This window comes from Amblyomma maculatum, chromosome 1 (genome assembly GCF_055883805.1).
Source record: "Amblyomma maculatum isolate TAMU_Amacu chromosome 1, ASM5588380v1, whole genome shotgun sequence".
Classification (NCBI taxonomy): Eukaryota; Metazoa; Arthropoda; class Arachnida; order Ixodida; family Ixodidae; genus Amblyomma; species Amblyomma maculatum.
The window spans coordinates 245,870,307-245,894,755 of record NC_139344.1 but is presented as its reverse complement, the minus strand read 5'-3'; the positions used below and the strand labels follow the sequence as shown (position 1 = coordinate 245,894,755).

General features: G+C 43.2%; 1 protein-coding gene and 1 long non-coding RNA gene across 6 annotated transcripts in view; one reads left to right on the top strand and one right to left on the bottom strand.

Moving 5' to 3' along the window:
* Positions 1-24,449, top strand: part of LOC146206146 (uncharacterized) — a 117,240-nt gene that overhangs the window by 58,605 nt on the left and 34,186 nt on the right. The window lies entirely within an intron of this gene.
* LOC146206147 (mortality factor 4-like protein 1) overlaps positions 663-24,449 on the bottom strand; it is a 51,106-nt gene continuing 27,319 nt past the window's right edge. For both annotated transcript variants that reach the window (XM_084590771.1, XM_084590772.1), the window contains 5 exons: positions 18,705-18,796; positions 18,476-18,581; positions 18,164-18,233; positions 14,503-14,587; positions 663-2,359 (listed from right to left, as the gene is read on the bottom strand). In XM_084590771.1, coding sequence (XP_084446897.1) covers positions 2,275-2,359; positions 14,503-14,587; positions 18,164-18,233; positions 18,476-18,581; positions 18,705-18,796 — 438 coding nt within the window. In that variant the 3' untranslated portion in view covers positions 663-2,274. The remainder of the gene's footprint in view (positions 2,360-14,502; positions 14,588-18,163; positions 18,234-18,475; positions 18,582-18,704; positions 18,797-24,449) is intronic.

The window sequence follows — 24,449 nt, the reverse complement described above, 5'->3', positions numbered from 1 at the left end:
AATGAATTTTAGGCCCTATACACCATTGTTTTTAGCGATATTACAGAGCGAATACATTTTTAGGCCCTATACACCACTGTTTTTTATCCCTTCATGAAAAATCACGACTATTCCATTATATAAACTTGAATACACCGTTAACCTTGAGTTTGGCGCTCTTTGGCCTGAGTCGCCCTTGCGCCATTAAAATCAATCATCATCATCATCATCGAAATTCCCGCGCGCCGTTGTATCCCCCATTGGCTGGCATAATCAACGCGTCATTTTTTTTTTTCTTTGCGTTCGCTGCCGCTTCGTGCGCGTCTGCGCTCGTGTTTCGATTCAGCGCTTTGTGCAGTTTTCCCTTGCGATCGAGATGCCGGAAAACAGTAGATTGTAACCGTACACGCAACGAGCCTTTCTTTAGAAGCAGTAAGAAACGGGTGTGGAACAAAAACCAGATGACGCCGGCCACAAGCGTGCCGCCTTGTTAGATGTGCAGGGAACTCAACCACGCTGCCCGATGACGACACCGCGGGATCAAATTACAGCGCGAATTGCATCCCGGATCACGGTACACCTTGGACACTGCCGCAGCGTACTACTTTACGGCGGAGCCGGCGCACTGAGTTTAGTGGTCGGCGCAAAATCCGTTGTCAGGGAAGTCAGCGACCCAACGCGAGTTTCACAGATATTTATAAATATTTTTATTTGATGTGATGGAATTGCAACACATTGTGCACGCTTCTCCATGAACGCAGAATTGAAAATGACGCGACGACACGCTTCTCACAATAGTTCCTTGAGTCACCGGTTTTCCAGAGCAAGTAAGCAGTTTTTGGAAGACAACAAAACGGAAGAAAGCAATGAACAGTATGACATCACAAACAAGTGGCAGAAAAAATTTGCGGGCTATATATGTGCTTTCTGCTGTCAAACAGACTTCAACGTGCCCAGCAAGAGGCAGAAAATCAATTTCTATAAAGACCACTAAATGGGTGACATTGCATTTGGTCTCGTTTAAAAGAACTCGGCAGCCTGCTGGAGCAAGTAAACTGTTTTGAGCCACACACTCGGATTTTAAAGCCCTTTTTTTAGTAGTTTAGGAGCCAAGCCAAGACACATGAAGTCCTCGGACACCATTGCTCTGGAGCCCCACGAGGAGCCCATATTCATTTACAATAGTGAACATGTTGAGAAAGAAATAACCATGGCTACATAGTCATAACTGGCTGTGTAGCTGGTGTGGCAGCAGCATCCACTTTGGTCTGTTTGAAAGCAGTCAGACTTGCCCGGAATCTTTAGCTAGTGTCATGTGCACCACATTGAGGAAGGGCACCGCCTGGCACTAATGCACAATACAACCATGCAGACCAATGACCATAAACTTGAATACACCTAGACTGATAAGAATTGTCCAGGGATCAATACAGAGTATTCTGCAAGAATGCCTGCCTGGCAGAGTATAGGTTCTTTTGTCAAAAGCACAGTTGCGTACACGTCTGTAGAAAAACAGCTGATGTTTATGTTGGGCTTTCTCTAAACATGCATCGACTACTACTGAGAAATGTTTTTCCATATTGCACCACAGATTAACCTGGAAATTAGCATGCACATAATTGAGCACGCAAACATTCATGTAAATAGGGCCAAACAAGCAATTTATGGCCAGTTTTTATAATGAACATGTGGAGTTCCATGCAGTGGCAACCATTTCAGCCACTTTTGAGCAGGGGTTCTCGACAGACTTGGGCAATTTTGGGGAATTTGAATGGGTTTTAAAAGGCATTGAGGAACCCTATGCTTTCCAACTCTCATGCCCTGGTGCCAGGTGTGCCTGTGAAAAGGTATGTGCAGACACACGGCACATCAAGAAATGCCCAAAAATTAATGAGTAATGACTGGTCTTACAGTGAAAAAGTCTTCAATGAACAATTCATGTAATTATTCAATGCAAAGTGGGTAAAGAAAAATGTATTGGTTGAGCCATGCATGGATTCAAGTGCTAAGGGACCAGCAAGAAGCACTCCAATGAACCTCAGGGTCCTGTAGAATCCAGTTAGAAAACTCCTGCTTTAAAAAAACTGGAGAACAAGGCATTAAACTGAACACTGGCTTGCAGACCTTATGCAAGCCGCACATTTATTGTTCTTGTCAAACTCTTAAAACTATCACAATAAATTCAGACAGAAAACTGAAAACGCAATACAAAAACACTGCATTCCCTTGCTGCAGATGAGAAGGGATTCAACAAGGAAGACAAATGAAAGTTGTGCAGCAGGAGAAGCCAAAACTTCAGGTGGCTTTCTGCTGGTAGTCCGAAGATGCTGTAGCATACTCTTTGGGATCGAACAGATTAGACGAGTTCTTGGCCATGTACCTAGAACAAACACAATGCAGTTTGTAACATCAAGCAATATGGCTTCTAATTACCACCAACAAAACCCAGCACTGTTACACAGGTACCTTGAGAAGATATGACTAGGGAAGTTGCAGGGCTCATTACACGTTTAGAAAATGCCACATCTTTGAGGCTGTGGAAGGCATAGGGGACTGTGAACACTTAATGTAGCAATAAATTTAAGGCTACATTTTCTCCTCACTTTGTCCGCAAATTTCCTCCACCCATCTGTCCACAACACTAGAAGACTTGCACAAACCTGCCTGTGATGTTTCTAATAGTTAGCATTTCTGCTCACTTAAACCACCTACAGTTCAACAGGTGTTGTAATATTTCATTTGAAATAGTTTTTATATAGTCAAACCTCATTATAATGAAGCCAGATTTTCAGCTAAAAATTTTCATTATTACAGACGCTAGTCTTAAACGTACGCACACAAATTTGGGGAAAAGGTCTGTTATAAAACCCATGAAAACGGGCTTGCTCTAAGGACAATAAAAAGGTGCAATCGAAGCTTTGTCACTCTTTTCGTTCTGTGTTGGAGAGCAAAAATAAACATACGAATAGGGATGCTGGCCCTGTTGCCACAGGTATATTAAACAATGATCTTTATTTGGCAGCACTTGATGGTATTTGAGAGAACAATATTCTTGATGAAATCAATGAATTTCAGCACTTTCTAGACATCAAGCCACAGGTACAGCCACCCAAATCTTAAATGACGTGCATGACGGCCACATTTTCTATGATTCTGAGCACTACCAGAGGACTCCTGCTAAATGCACCAAGCCCTAGCTTAAGTTTGACCTTCCGGCAAGTTTTATTTTATTTGCCCTAAGGAACGGGAGCACAACAAATATGGCCATCACGTATGCTAGTTCCTTATGCCTGTCTATCCGCAGAGACACTACGAAGCTGCCCGAGTAAATATTACACAATTTCCTTCATTCTCGGTACTGGCAGCATTATGCAGTAACGCGAGCTGCTGTGGTGCAATCTGCAATAATACACACTTGCAGTCGCCACATAAAAGGTAACGGCCAAAAGAACAGCGTCCCTAAACAAGGCATATGAAGGAAATTTGCGCAACGAATGTTAGATCATTCTTATCCCTTTGGGGCAGTGAGCCTGCAATCATGTCTGGAATCCTGAAACTACTTCGGTCTTGGGTCTGACTCAGGGTTCCTTGTTAAACATTCTTACCAAAGGACAAAAACAAGAAAGATGCACCACGATCTTCTGCATTCATAATTTTTGCAACCACTTGAAAAATATTTCAAAATTACGAATTTCAGTATGGCATATATTTCAGAATAACGTACATATTCAATTTTTTCTTCCATCATCTAGGAACATCAGTATTACGAATTCGGCTAAAATTAGCAGCGCTACAGCTTGGAACTTTTGCGTGAAACGTATGTTCTGTGGACTGTAGCTATCATCATCGGCATATTTAGTGCCAGCTCTTAGTGCCACCACAAAGCTGTGGTTTAATATACAGTAGCCAGCAGGCCTAGTGACCTTAATTTTGTCCTTGTGTTGTGTATGGTGTTATGTGTCGTTAGCAGGTCGGTCATTCGCGCATGCAGGAAGGTGCATTTTTTGTCATGGATTATCTTATTGCGAAGTGTGTGCGAGATCTGATGATGATTGCATCCAGCAAAGGTGCTAAGAAGATAAGTGAGCAGCTTTCGCTGCAAGAAATCGACGCAGGGAAAAAGCGAATCTGCCACTACAGATCGACCGCTGCGATCATTTTGAAAGACGGAGACAAGATTTTCAAATTTCGGGGAACACTGAAGATAAGGTCATATTGAACTCTTATGTTTTTCGGTGCGTGGACAAAGTCCATACTTTCATAGCTCGGTGCAATCACGTACCCGTTGAGTGTTACGTTAAGTGGAAGGTGTATGTGTTGTGGTGTAATGAGGTGTGTGGTAATGTGTGCTGCACGCTTCACAAGAAAATAACTCATTCCTTCAAATAAATCAGTTTTGAAGTTAGCGCAATATTTTCACTTGAAGTTTTGCTTTCTACTCACACGCCTACTGCCAAGGTTCATACCTTGGCTTCACCACTGGCCTGTAACTACAAATATTTCATTACTACGATATTTCAAAATAACGAAGGATTTCACGCGGTCCCGTGTGATATGTTATATCGAGATTTGATTGTAGTGGTTATAGTAGCTTAGCACAATTCACTTAAGCGAAGCACCACTGTGCATGTAGTGACTGCCTTGGGGGAGCTGCAAGCTTCCTAGCAGCATGCAGGCCTGCCGCCAAGATAAGCATGTGTTCACGGGTGGCGCTTGAAAGCAGCAGCGGGTCGCGCTATGCTACGACTCCGTTATCGAAATATAAACAAAACAAGGGGAGTGGCAAAGTTCATGATTTTGGAAATCGATTTTTCGCAGAATTTTTTTTCTTAAGCTTACGGATTTTTCGGACTGTTAGATTATTCGGACCACTTCCTGGGTCCTGCTGCGTTCAAAAAGTCGGTCGGGGACTGTACTTCCATAAACTTGTTTTGTGCTTTTTTTTCTGTGCTGTCTTTCATTTGTTTTTTTCCCCCTCTCTGCTTGTTTCTTTTCTTCTTCCATACCCTCTGCCCAGCTATGATGTCCCTTCTCTACCTGAGGAATTTTAAAACATCGCCTCAATCCAAAACATGTCTTTCACTCTTTCAAAGGTATAGAGATAACAGGGACCGAAAAACCATCTGGGGCATGGAAACAGTGCTGCGCAGGGTAGCAAGTGAATGGGTAAAGTTCACAAAGAATTAGAAGTGGGTTGCAGATACAGGAGAGGATGACTGTTTTAATAAAATGAGGGGAGAGAGGGATGCAGAACCACACATGAGGTTTCCTCGTTTGAAAGACGAAAAGGGTGAATTTTTGGTGCAGTGTGCTTCTGGCTTGTTGGCCCATAAGCTAGGTATCCAAATGCAGCGAAACAGCCAAGTGGCCCCAAGACCCATTTTAACTGGTGATCTTCAAGGTATACTGCGCACACACGAAACAAGGACGAGAAAGGTACACAACAAGCGCAACTGGAGATGCTCAGAAAATCTGTGTGCACGTGTGAAAGTACCCCACGTGTCTTTGGATTTCTTAAGTGCAAGCATGTTGGCCGCAATGTAGGGAACAACTAGTGTGCCTGTGCCACAAACTCACAATAAAGGCACCACAATTTCGCGGTACTGATACTTGCGGGTAAAGGAGCTGCCATGCAGTTGCCCTGTAAACAAAACAGCCATGATGGTGGGGCAGCTGAGCCTCTTGCCCGATGACCAAGGCGGCAATGTACTGGGTTGGCTGGCTAGAGCCCCAAATGGCCAATTTTCGAAACACACCCGAGCGCGAGCACTCACAGGAGACATGGTGCAACATTGGCCTGCAACTGCCAAGCACTACATCCCGGTGATTGAAACATCAAAAGTGACAAGAGTTGGTGCTCAGGTGCACCCATAGACAGTTCAAGGGGCTTGGTCCTCTAACCCAGGGGGTACCGAAATGCAATACCCTCGAGAACAAGATGGCAAGAGTGCACGGGCCAAGACTACTTTGTGGTTATGGGGCCTGACGTTTGCCCTCACTGCACTGCAGGGCCCTGTAAAGCGAGGGAAGGGGGCAAAAGCGTGACATAAGCTTGGTTGGTTGGTGTGGGTGCCAGAGGAGGTCGAACCTTCACACTGAAACCACAAAAGATCCTGACGGCAGTCAAAATAAAGTGACAAACATGTGTATACAGTTCTCTTGGTTTTGCGCTAAACTCCTTCAAGGGACCACAAAAGGTGTTCGAATGAACCAAAAGTTCGAATCATCGAATGGGCCTGAAAAAACAACTGATAAAAACCGTTTGTATCGCAGTGATTTTATGTAATGAACAACTGTGTGAGGGTGTTTCCATACGAGATGACAACCCAGCTTCCCTAGTTTTTCATGGCTTCATCAAGTGCTTCGCTTAGCATGTTTTGCATGTATTCGGAGCAGGCAACCATTTTTTATTCTTGAAGCGGTGGTTGAAACATTTGTGTATCGTTTCGAAAATTGCCAAAGTTTCAGTTTTAATGTTTTCTAAAACACAAGACATATGAAATTGAAATGTTGGCTGCACTATGTAAAAGGCTACAACTGATGTAATTTCTGTACACGCACCAACTCTCACCATTTTCACCGTGTTAAGGTGCTGACTCAGAGCTGTTGATGCTCATATGATATTATTGAACAATTGAGAGGTTGTACTTATTATTTGTCAAGCACACCAACCTTGCTGTTTTTATATATTTTTTGCTAAATTTCGTTGCGTTCACTTGTAGAACAATTTATTCGCTTATTATTTTTTCACACTTGGTGGACTTTAATACTTCTACCATAAACTGTTCTTAAAGAATATTTATTTGCAAACATTATATTTACACTAGTTCACACACCAGCCCATTGGGTCTACAGTCAACGACCGAATTTTCGGACACGCCCGACATTCCGGACGTCTTCGCGGCACCGCCACGAGCCCCATAAATCAATGTATAAGGGAATCTGAAATTTCAGACGCTCGAACCCAGCGCCATTCAAATTTTTTTTGCTTTTTGACGCGACGCAAGGTCTGAAACCGCAACTGCGTCATACAAAGCCGCCATTTTGGCTATCTCCCAGTCTGCGTACCATGTCACAGCTTTGAACAACTAGCCGTACCTAGCCGTCACACACCGATTTGGTCTGGCCACTCTGGCTATGCGCCTCTTCCAGAGTTTCCGGAAGCGCTGTCAATGCTGCGACCGTTTCGCCTTTTCGTTGTGCAGACTCATCGCAGACCACATGGTGTTTCGCTAAGCTGGTGCATGGTTTTGCTACGTGCTACGTATTGTCAAGTGTGCGACGCTAGGCCTAGGTGCTTCGACACTTCGCAACAAGAGGATTTTGCTTGCATACGATGGCCCCCACTCCGTCCTCGGCGATGGCATCGAAGCGCGGAAAACAATACCGCCGGTTAACGATGGAGAAGAAAGCTGCCATTATTAAAGAGGTAATGAGCAGACGATCGCCGACTGATGTGGATTTCGCCACGCGGGCTTCGCACTCACCGCAGAAGCAGCAGACTTGCCTTAATGTGACAACGTGATTGACATGGCCCATGGACGACGCGATCAACGACCTCCGCTCTGCTGAGGTTTCCATATTGACAGAAATAACTTGAATAGTTTGTCGACGCTGACAACGAGCTCGACTTCTGTGCAGAACTGACCGATGAGGAGCTAGTCCGTCAGGTCGTGGAGGATTCGGAAGACTCCGATGTTGAGAATGAGGAGCCAACGTCTGCGCTGCCTACGAGCGCAGAGTTGACGTGAGCATTGCTCACGCTTTCATCGGTGTACAGCGCTGACATGACTCTTGCTCAGATCGAGGCGAATATGATCGCATGGAAGCGGAATGCCGTCCAAACAAGGATTGACAAGTTTTTTAAGACACTTCAGCAATAACGCTGGCTGCCGTGACGACACATGCATAACAGGCTGTCGGCTGCATAGTTTTTGAACGGCTCTTTTTCATGCTTTGGTTTTTCGGAAGCCTAATACCTCGTCCTTGACTGTTTTAATCCAAGAAATATTTGTAAAATGGTACGTCTTTTTCATGCATTCATTTTTTCGGACTGCCTGAATTTTCAGACGTTTTTGCGTTCCCTAGAGGGTCCGAAAAGTCAGAAATGCTACCTTTATCCTCGATGTCAAGAGCACTACAAAATAGTGGTTTCATATATCATACTACATATGTTAAAAGTGCCGCCGCTTGGTTTCACTTTGAACTGTTCTACATAAATATTGTCGAGTATACAGGAACAGCGTTGAGGCGACTTTTTTTCAGATCGATGTGAAAAACCACATTTAATAATATTTCTCCCCTTTGTACAAAATAATGTGCAAAGCAGGCCGCCAGCTGCTTTCTCTCTCTCAATCTTTATTTCCCTCTGCACCTGTGCTCGAACCACTAGAGGAGACCCACTTCCAATGAGGCCAGACTGTCCGACGCCTTAGACTTGCGTGGGTTTGTTGAGAGCACGGTCATAGTTCGAATTATTCAATTTTTTTTAATTAACGGGGGTTGAATTTATGAAAAAAGTATACTACTGTACTTGCACCGATCCAAGTCACAAGAAGGCACAGATGCTGGCAATTGCAAATTGAGTTAGGCGGGAGAAAAAAAAGAGTACAATGTACCAAGAAAAATTTGATGTTCTTAACACTGTCCAAGCTCTAATGTCTGGTGCACGATTTACTAGGCCAATCTTTAAGGGTGTAACACGTGGTAATAGACCAATAATTTTCTTATTACCTGTGATCGGATGTTCAATGAGTGTGTGCCTGTGATCGTGATGTGCCGTTTTGGGCTTTCATTTTCATTTTGCCACGAATGAATCGCTACCAGCTAGGCAGATCTGTCTCTATCTCAATACCTAAAATGTATGCAAACATGTAACTCTGCAAACTTTGCGCACAAATACTTGGAACACACTCCATTCATTTCCCGCCGTTGTAAACTGTTGTGTAGCACACTACCATCGAGTGCAAAACACCGTCGCATTCGTTCTTTTGATTCGCGGCATTCTATGGTCACAAATGAATTCCTAGATTGCAGTCCCTGGGTTGTTGCTGTTGCACACACTTTCACTGGCCTGATAAAATATTTTTCTGTACCCAAATAAGCTTTACGAAGAGAAGAGAGTGGATCGCTGCCGTCCAACGAGCAGTGAGCTGGCAATCATGCCCGGACTTGCTGCGTCCAGATTTTCCGCAAAGCATTTTTTCCAAAAGAGGACACACTACCTTCACCTGCGTTAGCAGCCTTTCTCAACTTGTAAACCGCCGTGCGCGCCCAGTGGGCTGCGTTTGTGGATGCAGTTGATCATTGCATAATTTCTATTTTAGGTGTCCTGGTGGTCTATATTTCACTGTCTACAATAGATTAAATGAGTACCAGTACAATACAGAGTAATCAACGGGAATGGCGCATTTTAATTGCGCATTTACTATGTCTTGCGCTGAGTTTCACGAATTTGTCTTGGCAACTTTTTTTTGCTTTCCTTATTTTTCCCTCCCTCTCAGCTTGTTCCTTTTTTTTTTCCTCTACACCCTTTCCTTCCACGCTTATGCTGTTATACTTCCCTTCTCCGTCTCCCAGCCTGACGTTTTTTTCTTGCCATCCTTCCCTTCCCCTTTATGCTTCAAGTATGCTTTTATCTGATGTAAGCTTGGCACTCTTGGTACTACAAAGAGGTGCAGTTGAAGTACCGATTGTTTTCACAGCTGAACCCTTAGAACAACTTGAGTTGTTTTGTGTTGTCGGACAACTTTCCCAATGGTTTGAGATCAACCCCGCCATGACTGCTTTGCTCAGTTCTCTCACTCCTGACAATTCAAAAGGCTTGGAGAAAGTTACCGTGCCATCATTGTCCAGCCTTTGTTCTACTAAAACGGCCCCTAGAGCGTGTACATGAAACTAACAGCATGTCGCTGCCTCGATGTGCTTCTCAGTAGTACTTAATCAAATTGCATCACATCACATATTTTTGAGGAACTATCAAATAACCTCTTGTGCATCAAAAATCCATGTTCTGCTAAATTTGACGGTAGAACATCGAGGCAGCTGGTTTGGAGCAGTTTTGGAGCAGTATTGCATTTTGGAGCCGGATGAAGCAGGAAAAGCAGTTCGGAACAGAATGGAGCAGCACTTCCACCCCGGGATCGTTTAAAAAAAAAAAAGTATTCAAGCTGGGATTTCAGGCAGGGTTATTTTTCAACGAAAGAGAAAAGTAGGCATGCTACAATTCCGACATGTTTGACAGCGAAGAAAACATGCATGTGTATTGGGAACAGTAGGTTGCTTGTTGTGCGTGCTGTATTGGAGTTGTCAATTCTCATTGCTGTCGCTGTATCAGCAACCGCGTGCACGAGCACCGCGTGGACAGTGATCTGTGTGAATCTGCCATCCTTTCCTTTATCGTCGAGAAAAGTGCAACCGCCTCACCAGAAAAGCAACTAAAGGTTTTCAAGTCTTCTGCGTAATATAAGCACCTGCGGCATTGTCAAGCCCCGGTAATCGTTCTCGAGTTTTCAGGCTTTTCATGTTGTTTATTATTTCTTTTTTCAGGCTTTTTTCTCCTCTTCGGTTCCAGCTTAATTCATTCCTATTCTCCCATATTCATTCTTTCTCGGCCACTCAATTCCCCGCAGCTTTCCTTTTTTTTTTTTTCTCAACAAATCCAGCTTTGAGTGTTTGAGGCTGGCCTTTGTGAAGCTGTACCACACGTGAAGGGAGGGGTGTTCTCCACAAATGCTTTTTATTTTTCTATGTCTTCACTGTCCCCCCCCCCCCTCGTTATTCGCTCGGCCTTTTCCAACTATGCGCGCTTCTCCTTTAGTCGTCTTCCGTTTCTAGTGTTTTCGAAAGAGGACACACTACCTTCACCTGTGTTAGCAGCCTTTCTCAACTTATAAAAAAAATAAAAGAAATTGGGGCAACTCAAAGGCATCAGCACTACATGCATGGTGCCAATTGGCGTGCCCGACAAATGGAACGTATGTCTACTGGGACCACCGTGCGCGCCCAGTGGGCCATGCTTGTGGATGCAGTTGATCATTGCATAATTTTTATTTTAGGTGTCCTGTGGTCTATATTTCACTGTCTACAATAGCTTAAGGGGGGAGGCTACCTTTGAATGCCAACTTTGTTGTTTCTTGAGATAATTGAATGAAATTTTCAGGGTAGACTCATGGCACAGCCATTTGAATAACTGCAAAGTTTCATGGAGCTGCGCACATTGGTACTCAAGTTAGAGAAGTATATCAGAATGGTTCACATGGGTTCCTTGTTCCAAGCCTGGTGAACTTGCAAAATGTGTTGGCACTATGAAATTCATTATGAAGGTTCCTGAATAGGTACCACAGGGCAAGACAGAGCCCTTTTTTTTTTAATTTCCCTGCCGAAAAATTTTAGCAGTGCATTGAGGTTAGTGCCACTAATTGGATTTGCATTAGCCTAATTTTGATTGTTTATTATAAATTCCAGACTCAATAATTTGAAAAAATGAGCTTGTCTTGCCCTCGGAAATTTATTCAGGCACACAATAAAAAAAACCAGGTGAGAATCCGATTAGCGGTTCCAGAAATACTGCGGGAACAAGCAACCATACCATGAAAAAAATTCATTCTGAGAAAATGGCCCTTGAAGTTTAAAACAGCATTTTCAAGTCTAAAGTTTGTTTTTCACTGCAGCACGTTGTGCCTCCACCTCCCCGATTCCCTCGGAAAGTGCATTTTCATTCGAACAGCGGACGACGCTGATGACGCGTTATCGCTTGCGATGACAGACGAGATATGGGAGGCTGAGATCGCCGAGGTTGATATGGTCAGTACAGCAGGCACGCTTCAAACGGCGGCTCCTTACGTTGACGCGAAAGATACGCAGTTGGAAGTGGTAGTGCAGTCGATCTAGTAGTGATGTAGCAGACGCAGCACTAATAGAAGCGTCTCTGCGCCCGTTGGCAACGCTTTTCGCTAACTTCGCGATTCGGACGGCATTCGCAGAACGACGACGTATGCAGTGTTTTGAACTTCTTAGCGTGCATCGTGGCCGACCGTGCAATAATCCACAAAGTGCACATAACCGTTCAAAACACGCCACCAGAATTCGTAACGAGCGATGATCATGGTGATCTCAAAATGGTGAAGCATGAAGCGATTCAGCGAGTGCACAAAGAACACCAGCTCAGTAGGCAGCCGGAGCAGACGACGTGCCGGGGAGGGGCCACCACGTCAGCGCGCGCAGCAGCCAATAGCAGTCGCGCGATCCCCCGCGTTCTCACGGAGGGCGCGCTTTGTCCAATTACAGCCCGAATTCGAGACGCGGGAAGCTCAACAATCCCTGTGAGGCCCCCAATCACAAGTGAGCCATGCTTCTGCTACGCCGCGGACGCCGCCGGCGAAGGCAATATGGAAAAGGGCAAGCATTCACAAACAAAACAAGACCAAGATGGCGGCGCTCGGTTCAGCGGCAGAGAAATGGCGCGCGAACGAAGTTTAGGTACTTTTGCCGTTCGCTCGCGACTCTAAGGCTGCCGCGCCCAGTTGTATATTCAATTTAAAGCAGTTCCACGATGAATTAGGCGTTTATAATTATAGGAAAGGTAGTTTATAACATATACAGCCGAGACATGTACTTTTTGAAAAGCCGACTTTTTCGCGATTTTTCGACTTTCAAAACCCGCGTCTCCCCTTAAATGAGTACCAGTACAATACAGAGAGTAATCAACGGGAATGGCGCATTCAAATAAACGCCCAGAGGGCAGCCAGGGCTCATCCCTGTCTGTCTTGTGTTGTGTAGCTCCTGCATTGCTCATGCTTCGCGACATCACTCCAGCTGGCCGAAACTGCCATCATTTCGCTACGCGGATCACGATTTCATCCCCACGGCCGCCCGCCTCTTTTAAACGTGCGCCCTGCCTTGGCGCCCACTACAAAAATTCTCTGGTACCACTCGTGGCACTGCCTGTTCACCACAAGTGCTGCCCCCTGGGTTTCTGCATGGTGCCCATAGCCATTACTACTTCTAGCTGCAGGCAACAGAAGCACTTGATAGGGTGGTGTAGTTAAATGCTGTTTGAAGCGAAAAATGTCAAAAACCAGTGTCATGATCACAGCTGACCGCGTGCTTTTGTTGATTCATACATACAAAGATAAACGACTCCTCCCGCAAAAAAAAAAAAGGCAGCTTCTTAACGTTCGCAGCCACCATATCTTACGCTGCGCCGCACGTACAGCACAGTGATAAGAATGGAATGGACTCTCGCAAAAAAAGAGAGAGAGAGAGAGATCTGCCGCTTTTCAACGTCCGCAGGTGACATAGCCACGTCAGTCGCCGCGCGCAGAGGGTTCCCAACACACGCTGAAGAAAGCGCCAGACCTTCTGCCTGAAAACGGGCTGAGCTGGCTTGGCGCATGCGTAGCACGTGCTACTGCGAATGAAGGCCGAGAGAGAGAAAGAGATAGCTCGGCAAAAGAATGCTTCGCTCTATCACGTTTTTCCCCTCTCGTTCCCACCAGTTCTCTCTGGTTCATTCACACACATGGCTTGCAAACGTCTTCACGGGTTGGCAGACGGGAAACAATAACCGGAGATGTGCACGCCTTTGGGGAATGGGCGCGACGCTGCCCTAGACCAGCAGTCGCCGAACTGTCCCCTCTTATTCCTTCCGCGCGTGGCTTAAAAACTTCACGCGGCAAAAGGCCAAGGGTGATGCGATCGTCTTTGGGGAAGGCACTTTCCAGTGTGTGGTGCGGAGTTCGATATATTGAACGACCGGTGAAATTGAGTTCGATATAGGACACGGCTTTCCTATACTTTTACATGGGATTTTCAAGGGGATATTCCGCGAGTTCGATATAACCAAAATTCGATATATCCGGGTTCGACTGTATGTCAGGAACCAAGGAGTGCCTCCTCTTGACTGGGAATTCAAAATGTCCCCGTCGTTTCAGCCACTGTCGTCACATTCCTGTGTGATGAAACTACAGGAACATTTTCTATTCAAGAGAAGTCACTCCTTCCTGGTTCTTGACCTATTGCTACAAAAAAGGACACTGATATGGAACAAAACTTAGACAAGGAAACCTAAACTGCCGCACATACGAGTTGGTACGAGTCAGCTGTGTTGCATGAGTGTACCTGGGTTAATTGTCTCTTAAAAATAGTGAAGAATACACTTTAGGGACCTGCAATTGTCCTTAGTAACAGTGTCTCTTGTGTGCAATGCTGTTAAACGTGGCAAACATAGGAAAACCTACCAAACCATTTTCAAGTGTCCTTTATAACAGAGTGTCTCTTGTAATGAGATTTTATGTTAACAAAAACTGATTGAGGGATCTATTTAAATATGAAAATTCAAAGGAAAGTACAAGAAACTCTACTCCCCAAAATAAAGGTCTACCTGAAATTTTTACCCTCCAAAGTGCATCTGCATCTAAATAATGCAGTGATACAAAACCTACTAAATTAACAAGAGCTGCTTCCACCATGGCACACACACAAGACCCTATATGGAAGCCCTGTTACGGGCACATTACTCACGTGAGAAATTCACGAGTCTCGGCCTGCAAAATCTGAATGCACTTTTCATCCAATTTTGTATAGGACAGCATACCGCCAATCTTGACTGAAAAGAAAGAAAATGTGTCGTGACCACTCTGAACTACTGCTGAAAGCTGATAGCATGATTCTCCTGTTACCCGCACATTTTTTCTCAGACATAGAGCATTCATGGACTCATTCCACTGATGTCTCCAGCTCTCCCCTTACATAACACTGCACGTCCTTCACCCGCACAAGCAATGCAAATTAAGAGACTACGCTGCAGTAATTACCCCTTTGAGTGTCGAATATTCCGAAAACAATTCACCCCCAGTGTCAAATTTCTTTATTGTCGATTTCAAACAAACAAAACTGGCAAAGTTTGAATAGGCAAAACTATAGAGATTATTATATGCATAGCATCAATGAAAACGATGAACAATTTCAATACTGCCCTGTCATCAGAGTCATCACTGTCGCTGTCAAAAGAGAATGCAGTATGTGCCGCTGTAACGCAGTGCTACTCTGCACACAAACTGCCACAAGCTAACTAAACCAGACAGCAATGACACTCAGTGAGGGTTGATAAGCCGAGAGTCTCAATGAAGATAAAGATCAGTTTCCCCGGGCCGGAGGGCTCCTGGCAAAGACAGAAATCAACTTTGGCACTTCCGTTGCGATCACACGCGGGCGAGCCACCGGAAACCACTCGTGACACTGAAGGTCACAAATGGAATTTTTTCCCCCACAAAATTGTAGCACGAGCAATTTTGTAACAGTTTTTTATAAGTTGCTGAAGGTTGCAGGAGCACCTCCTTGAAAAAGCAAGAGTCCCAGCAAAGACAAGCCAAATTTCGCGCTTCGGTTGCGATCGCAAAAAGATAACCGAAACCACGAATCTCGCCCATGGTGTGTGATTGTACCGTTGAAATCAGCGTTCAACAGTATTCGTACGGCAAAAAACAGTTAAAGGGTTAACCAGCCAATTTGGGTATGTCAACAGGAGATTCAAGCAGAGACAGCAAAAGAGAGAGAAGATTCTTTTTTTTTTTTTATTCTGCACACTGCCTGCAATGCACCTAAACACTTTAGAGAGAGTGACACACCCTCACATGCACTCATTTCTTACAAGTGAATGCTGCTTTGGAGTGGTAGATTCAAGCTAATGCTGCTCAATAACCCCCGACGTACGGGACACTTACTGCATCACTTTCATATCAGGTTCCCTTTGAGCTAAATAAATGCTATAAGCTATATTCTTTCCTCTGCTTTTACTTGAAGGGAAGTGTTACCAGGAATCTTTCATTATCCTTACTGACCCATGGTTATCCTCCTTTCATATTACATATCCTGCCCATGCCTATTTCTTCTTGATTTCCACTAAATGTCACTAAAATGAGTTCGTTCCCTAATCCACCATCCACGCTTCCTATTTAATAATGTTACACCTACCATTTTCTGTTCCAAAGAATTGTCCTTGAGGACAACGCAGAGTAGAACCCCTATGTTGAACCCTTTTCATAAGCCTCCATGTTTCAGCCCCACAGGTGAGTACAGGTAAAATGCAACTGTTGTATACTTTCCTCTTGTGCAATAACGGTAAGCTGCTAGTCATAACCTGCGAGTGCTTGCCAAATGCGCTCCATTTCATTCTTATTTTTATTTCCTTTTCATGGTCTGGATCTGCTGTTACTACCTGTCCTAAGTAGACATATTCGCCTACAACTTCCAGTGCTCCTCTACCTATTGTGAACTGCTGTTCCTTCCCGAGGCTGTTGAACATTACCTTAGTCTTCTGCATATTGATTTGTAAGCCTAACTTTCTGCTTTTCCTGTCTAGGTTATCAATCATTCTCTGCAACCTATCCCCTGAACTTAGCGAGACAATGTCATCAGCAAATCGCAGATTAGAGGTATTCTCCATCAACCCTTGTCTCTAACTGCTCCCATTCCAAGTCTCAAAATACTTCCTCTAAGCAAGCGTCTCCTTGCCTAACACTTGTCTTTATAGGAATTTTATTACTTACTTTATGGATGACTATGGTTGCTGTGCAACCACTACAGATATCTTCCAGTACTTCCATATATAGCTCATCTACACATTGATTTAGCAATGCCTGCATAACTTCTGAGGTTTTCAGGTTTTCTAAGGTGATTCAAATGCTTTCTCGTAATCAATGACTGCTATGTATAAGGGCTGGTTATATACAGAGCATTGACATGATCAATAGAAGAGTACCCATTTAAAAACCTGTCTGATCCTTTGGCTGATCAGTCTAATGTTGCCCTGATTCTAATAGCAATTACCTTAGTAAATACCCTGTACGTAACAGATAGCTGATCAGTCTAATTTTTCAAGTCCTTAGCATACCCTTTCTTATGGATTAAAAGAATGTTAGTATTTTTTCAAGATTCCAATATCATTGATGTCAAGAGGAATTGCATACTGTCACTGAACGGAGACAATGCCATAGGCGACAAATGCAGAAAGGTGAAAATGAATGGACATTAGTTGTTGCCATTGCCTACATCACTCTGCGTGTTACAAGCAAACTGATAAGGCCGCACCCTTGCGGATGTTGGAGGAAATAAACATTACAGTAGTTAGAGACAGTATGGGTAGCCAATTTTTCTAGCAAAACATCCCGATCGTCCTTCAATAAATCTGCTGTTAACTTCCCCAGTTGCTTTCATTCTTTTCATAGCTGTTAAAGCTTTCTTGACCTCTCCCTTCACTTTGGCGGAACGTCTCAGTGCCGCTCAGCACCGCCAATCCCATTATCACCCTGATTACTTTGACTACTACACAAATCAGCCCAGGACTCCTTGGACACTTTGGCTACCTTATCCCTAATATTAAAGACATTGCCCGCCTTGTCCCTTAGCACATACATCTGATATTTGCGTATGCCTAGTTTATTTTCCGCCGCTTTCAGGCTACCATCGTTTTTTAGAGCATGCTCGATCCTCTCCATACTATACTTCCTTATGTCAGACGCTTTACGCTTACTGGTTAGCTCTGATAGCCCAGCCAGTTTCATCTTACCCACTGGTTTGGAGGCTTTCTTGCTTCAGCGTTTCTTAATCACGTCTTTTGTCTGCTTAGGTAGTTTACTGGGACTGTGTCTAGCCTACCGCCAACTTCCATCGTGCACTAAGTAATATCTCTGAAATTATCGCTCAATGCTTCCAGACTAATGTAGCCTTCCTTGGTTAAAGCTGAAAGTTCTGTAGCAAGATAGAGTTCTTTTACCATCCCTCTCACAGCTAATTTACTGATAAATTCCTTTCATACTGGTCTGCACTTTTCCTTCTTCAAACCTGGACTAATTTAAGACCTTGCCATCCTGTGGTCACTACATCTTACTTTTCCGATTACCCCCACATACTGTACAATGCCAGGGTTAGAACCTGATATGAAGTTTGTCTCCCCTTTCGGGCTTTTCCATGTCCACTTCGTATCTCCTGTTTGCTCGAGAAGGTATTCATGATTTGTTGCATCGTAAATACCTTCTTGGCTTGATTATACCAGTTAAAATTAATGACAGCCTACTGCCACATTTCACTTTAGCCATGGAGTTAACTGCCACAATGACTGTAACATCTGTTCAAATTTAAAAATACTGAGAAAGTGCCCATAATGTCCAAGTATGCAACTTACCAAAGAGGCGCAGCAAGTGAGTGGCACCATATATTCCTGACATGGGTGTGTCTGGGTTATCATTCAGAATCTGTGAAAAACATATGCCAGTCAAGACTGCTGCATGAGCATACTTTTAACAAGAAGCTATTAAGCCAAATGCCTCTACAAGAATGCATAACGAGAGAACATCTGGCACAGCACTGCATTCAATAAAGCTGCTCAATGCCCAAACAGCATATTTATCCTGAAAATATTTTACAATGTCCTACAATAGCGTTCTCATTTTTAGGCACTCCCAGATGCACAGACTTTCGTGAAGTGTAGACTTACATCGTCATACTGCGGTCGCTCAAAGTTGTACAACAACTGGCTTCCCAGCATAAGATTGAAGTATTCCTTCAGGCCATTTGTCACCTCGATAACTACACTCTTTCCCCTGCAAGAAAAGCAAAATGCAATGAATTGACAGACACATTTTTGCAATCACCGGTTTTGTCCGTTTTTATTTCAACAGGAACGTAAATAGAAATATCTTCAAGCACAATACAAAGCTACTCACTTATTAGGTGAGATGCCATTTGCTGAAGTCCTTTCTTGCACATAATCAGCAAAAATCTGGTCCACCGTGAGTTTACAAGGCAGCTGAACAAGCTGCACACAAACGCAATGGTTAATTAGGTTGTTTACTTGCTTCTCTAAAATGAAATTTTTCATTTTCTAGAGACACAACCAAGGTATATTTACCGGTATGATGTAGAGATATGAGGACAAAGGGCTGAATTTTATAAGGCTCGTTACCTCAACAATACCTTAACAGTGGCGTACCCTCATTCAGGGCATACTTAAAACATGACCAAAAGATGACACACTGCTCTTAGGCATCCTCACTGAGCTAAAAAAAGACTTCTAAAATTTGGCCCAAAATGTAGGAGCTGCCTCTAAGCTGGCTTTTATGGCAACAAGCACTTCGATACAGTCGAGGTGAAAGCCAATTGCTTCACAATGAGTTCACCTTTGTTTGCTTGCTACAAGTTGTGCGAACAAAAACACAGGGTGTGTTAAGTTTTCACTATACCATTTTATCGACAACCCTAATGTTTTGCAAAAAATTAAGGCGCCACCGAGTTCTGTTTTAGTGGAGAAATGCAAAAGTATTAGCATTATTTGCTGCTGATGATCCTGAATCAAGTGACTCCAGTGTGACGTCATCACCTTTACAGCAAAAGCTTTACTAGCTCCATTACACGAAAATTATGGGATTATGGATGGCTCAATGACCATTTAGCCTTATGTTCATTGATTGCATTGTTTCTCCAATGTACACATTGTAAAGAGCATTCTAGAAAGTAGATAACATTTGACGATGTGCCATTAAACCTTGGTTTTATGTGAAAAGCGAAATCACTTGCAGTACTTTTGATCGTGGCGCTCATCATCCGAGACACAGTAAGCAAAGAATATTTGTAGAACAGGCGACACGGCTTAGAAGAATATGTAGCAATGATAATGATTACTTGAACGAAGTACTACATTCAATGAAAGCAACAGTAATTCACAGAAACTGTCCTTGTGACCCCTTTAAGTGGCCTCAAGAAAGCAACCATTTTAAACCACACTGATGCACTCACGAATCGACCAAAAGCCAACACTGAATGCAAACCATCTTTTGTAACGAAATACACCGATGCCTTTTCAAGCATAAACAATATTCTGCAGAAATACCATTCCATGCTAACGTCTAACAAACTCCCGAAGAAAATATTCCTGGAGGCACCAAGGGTACCATACAAATGTAAAATGTACACTAGAATGTCTCCGAGGTTTGTGTTAAACTCGAAAACAAGCACATCCTTGCTCTCGACCCAGATGTAAGACATGCAAACATCCACAAAAAGACAGCATGGTCTGAAGTACTGCAATTTCACTTTCCACATAAAATCGGGGTTTAATTGCACATTGCCAAATGTTATCTACCTTCTAGAATGCTCATTCTGTCATAAAAAATCAATCGGAGAGACAGAGCAATTAATGTTATCCAGCAGACACAGGCAAAAATCTCCCAAAAGCAGTTTCCCAGCATTTCAATCAGAAAGACAGTAAGTTTGATGAAATGAAATTATTCTCCAATCGGGCTTTAAATCTTCAAGGGATAGAAAATAGAGAGGCATATATCTAGTCCATAACAGTGGAATCAGCAGGAATAAATATCTCGAAAGGAACATTAGAATCCCTTAAATATATTCCCTCTGTGCCATAACTAGTCAGGAAAATAATTCTGTATAGCTTGAATTGTACAGTTTGCTCACAGCACATGTATACTCTATCCCCCCTCCCTCCGCAATAGCATAAGCTGCAGGTGTTTTTCGAAAAGTTTCCTTCTTATCGCTTACTTTGGCTCCCCCTTGAATCCTTTTCTTCAGATAATGTAAGGTGTGGCAGGTATGGCTCACTTCATTTGTTATTATTCTGTTTCTTTGTCCTTCTCCCCTCCTTGGAGAAAACTCTTGATAATTATTCTCCTGCAGCTGCATTCTTTATCAGGACCCTTTGAAATGCCTGTCCTCTTTCGAGAAAGGCGTGTCAGCATCGAACCTGCTTTAGGTGCTGACTTACTATCCACCCCGCATTGTATTCTTCCTGCTGCTGCTGCTTTTAGTTTCTTTTTCAAGCAATTGGATCATTGGTTCCAGGCTCAGAATTTCATATGGAAGGAAACATTTTTCTCTCTCCCCCCCCCCCCCCCCCCCTTTCCCTGGTGTTTCTTAGGAAGCAAGAGTTTATTTAATCCCCCGCCAGTGACGATCGCGCTGCCCAGACGAAGACAAGTCCCCTCGTCGAAACGCTGGCTCAACTTGCAAACTGTGGCTCCCCCTCAACCCTTGTCCAGTGCTCTTTCATACTGTGTCGCCATCTGCTTTCTCCCGTCCGACCCTAAATTATTCACCCACATATGACTTAAACTTTAAATTCACTGTACACACCATATCGTTTTTTTTTTTTATGTCTATAAAATGCGCAAAGTGATAGGTTACACAAAATTTTCTGTGAGCTATTTTTGCCTAGATTTGTGCGCCATAATGTACTAAAAAAAAAAAAAAAAAAAGTTTCTCCGTTTTTCCCCAGTGAAAACAGCCATCACTCGGCACCAAGCTCTTTGAAAAAATTTAGTACTGGCAAATAGAATGTGCTTTCTTAAGCTCAGAGTGATGCTTCGTTTATAGAACAGAAAAATGCACTGCTCTCATTAAGACCCTGAAAAGATATTTATGGTCATAAACTGATGCGACAGATCTGTGGAGGTGGCCTTTGTGAGTATTGGAGTCAAATTTAAATGTTCTATGTGCGTCTTAAAATTTAGTTTAAAAAAAAATTTGCTTTTTGCAACCAATAAAATTAACACCTCACCGCATGTTCTTAGCCACCCTTTGCCACTGATGTCAACTCTGCTGTCTGGGTGCACGCCCAAGTGACGTGGGCGGGACAGGGCATGTCAGCGCGCACAGAGTTGATGGAGAGGGAAGGAGCATTATTTTTTAGGTGTTACTTAAACCAGCTCAATTTTTGCACAGTGAAGATGAGTGATTGCATACCAATATTTTGTTTGCGTTTTCTAGCCTTAGTAAATATCCTTACGTGCCGAAACAAACAGTAATTAGAGAAAATAATTTCATTTCACATTTATTTGGTGAGCATCTCGCGATTCGTTACTCCAGCCATGCAACAGGCAATGCGTGAATATAAAGAGCTGCCTATAGTAGTTTAACTGTTAAAAATGGCACAATTACCACTCAAAGAACTGCCAGCATGCAAGATCTTTTGTCATTCTTTAAGCTGCGTTGTCCAAAAGAAGCAGACCTGTGTGCTATGCTAACGGTCAACCACACGATAAGCAGGCCTAATTGCAGAATAGACCCATTGCTAACTTCATAGAGACTTGATCACTTCTTTAGAACACTCTTTAGGCACTGAAAGAAGTTTCAAAAACAAGACAGCACTGGCTAAGATAGCAAAATCTCAGTGGCACAAAGGAGTCTCTCTTCTGTCAAGAGCAGTGCAGCATCGTCCCGGATTGGTGTTACCTTTCTGGCACTTCGATGCTCCCACCTCTTGTTCTATCCATCATACTTACAGCTGGGATGTCACACATACAAACACTCTGCCCCTGTAGCCAAAAAAAAGCTGGTTTGATTTAACTTTCCTTACCGACCCATCGAGTATCGTTACCTTAATAAACGATAAATTCGCGCGAAAATTGAGGAGCCTTTCACGTTGTGTAGGGATACACTGCGGCATTTGGCACGCAATCAGACAACTGAAGTTTAAGTTACAATGCAGTGTGCTGTTTTTGTGCGTTTTTTTTTTCATGGCACCATTTTTCGAATGCACTCGGAAGACACGGTACAGCCATTAGTCCACTAACAGTGACTTTCATGCCATTTTCGGAACTATCCGTTTTGCTTATGGACACTGAACCACCTAGCCCATAACACAACTGAAGCTTCATTTTCAATGTTCTCTTTTTTTTCCTCGAGGCGTCACTTCCCGACTGCCTTCCAACGGTGCGGTAGTATCCAAGTCATGAACAGGAAAGGCTAGCTTGAAAACATAGCAAATTTTGTGACTTCGCCTAGACTGCGGTTGTTTTTATCGACACCCCAAGTAGCAGAGAGTATGAACATTCTGATATTTACTGTCGGAATAAATTTTTCAAAGTGACGACAATGAAAACCAGGCTGGAACATCGCAATATGCGCACCAGTTTCGTTTTAGTAGTTGGCCTCATTTTGCGCGTGCAGTTATTATTTTGTGCCAACAAAACTATCTAACTTGGAGCTCTTGTTTATTCACAGATAGTGGTCAATAAGAGGGCAAACATTTTGTATATACCAGAAAGATTTTCCCCCTTTTTTTTCTTCTTCTCAGGTACACGTGTAGCTTTGCAAGTTTTAATAAGTACTTTTGTCTGGGCGAGTTGGTTCACACTAAAAAAGTAATACATTTGCGGAAAAAGCAGAGGTATCCTGTTGTCACGTCTCTTTCTTCCTCTACTTTTTGAGCAAGTTTATTACTTTTTTTGTTTAGAAGTTTCGCTCATTTTTTTCTGTAAAAGTCTTCCTTTTGGCAATTAAAATTGTGTTTCAACAAAGATTTTGTTCAAACTTGAATAAATAACACATTTCTGCAGCCTCCTTTTTATGTGTTACATAAAATATTAAGTCTAATAACTTTTGCACAAAAAACAACCTAAAACCCATAAAAAGCGGTCATTTTCCCCAACAGTAAGGAAAAAGCTGATGTCTCAAAGCAACTCAGGCTATGAGGGATGCTCAAGTAAAGCTGTTGACATGCATAGAGCCCAATTATTTATTCATTTTCTGTTCGCATGGCCTACAACAAGCAAAGGAGGGTGAATGTGTCATGAGGCAAGTGGCCTTTGTTTCAATAGCGAAAGCCATTTCGTAAAGCAATTATATGAAATCGATCACTCGGCGCCATAAGTGAAGGTATAGGCACCAGAAAAAAGAACACGTAACCTTTTGACCTAGCTGCTTCTACGCACAAGACTAAAAAATAAAAGCACACATGCCATGGGAGACCATTCCATGTAAGCCGGTTTCAGCGGGTGCAGAAAGAAATGCGGAAGGAAGGCTAACAAGCCCTTCTCAGTGCAAACTACAGCCTTTAACTTCGAATGTGCTGTTTATAGTTAGGGGTTGAAGTTTTTGGTTTTTTATTTTCAAAGCATTTGGGTGACTTTTTTCGGTGCTTATTTGTAAACACAACTTCCGTTTTTTTTTTTTTTTCGGTTAATATTATTTTCTGCTGAAGAAAGTTTTTTTTCTGGTGAGATAAGAGGCGTAGTGTTCATTTTAGATTTTTTTTCTTGCATGTTGTTCTTTGCACTTTTATTTAATGTACAGTTGGTCATATATACAGCTAAGTTCCTGGAAGAAAATGCTCTTGTCTCGATGAAAATTAGCGTTATGACAAAACTGTAAAACAAATCCACCATTAGACAAAGGAGTAACTGAATTATTCATTACGATCAAATTTTTGGATAAACCAAATCGCTTCAAAAACAAATGCGCTTCTCTCGGCTTGTGTCTGAGAAGTGTCACATGGCAAGAAACTGGCGGGTTTTTTCTTCGAGATTTCCTGAAAGCACTTGCGCTGCAAATGCTCTGGTCTGTCCTCCGCCCCTCGAAGTGACCGCCTTGCTGCAGGCACCCCTCCTTGGACTCTTGATATGTTTATGAGGGTCGGGAAACACTGCTGCCATTCTTTCCCTATTTTTGAAGCCATG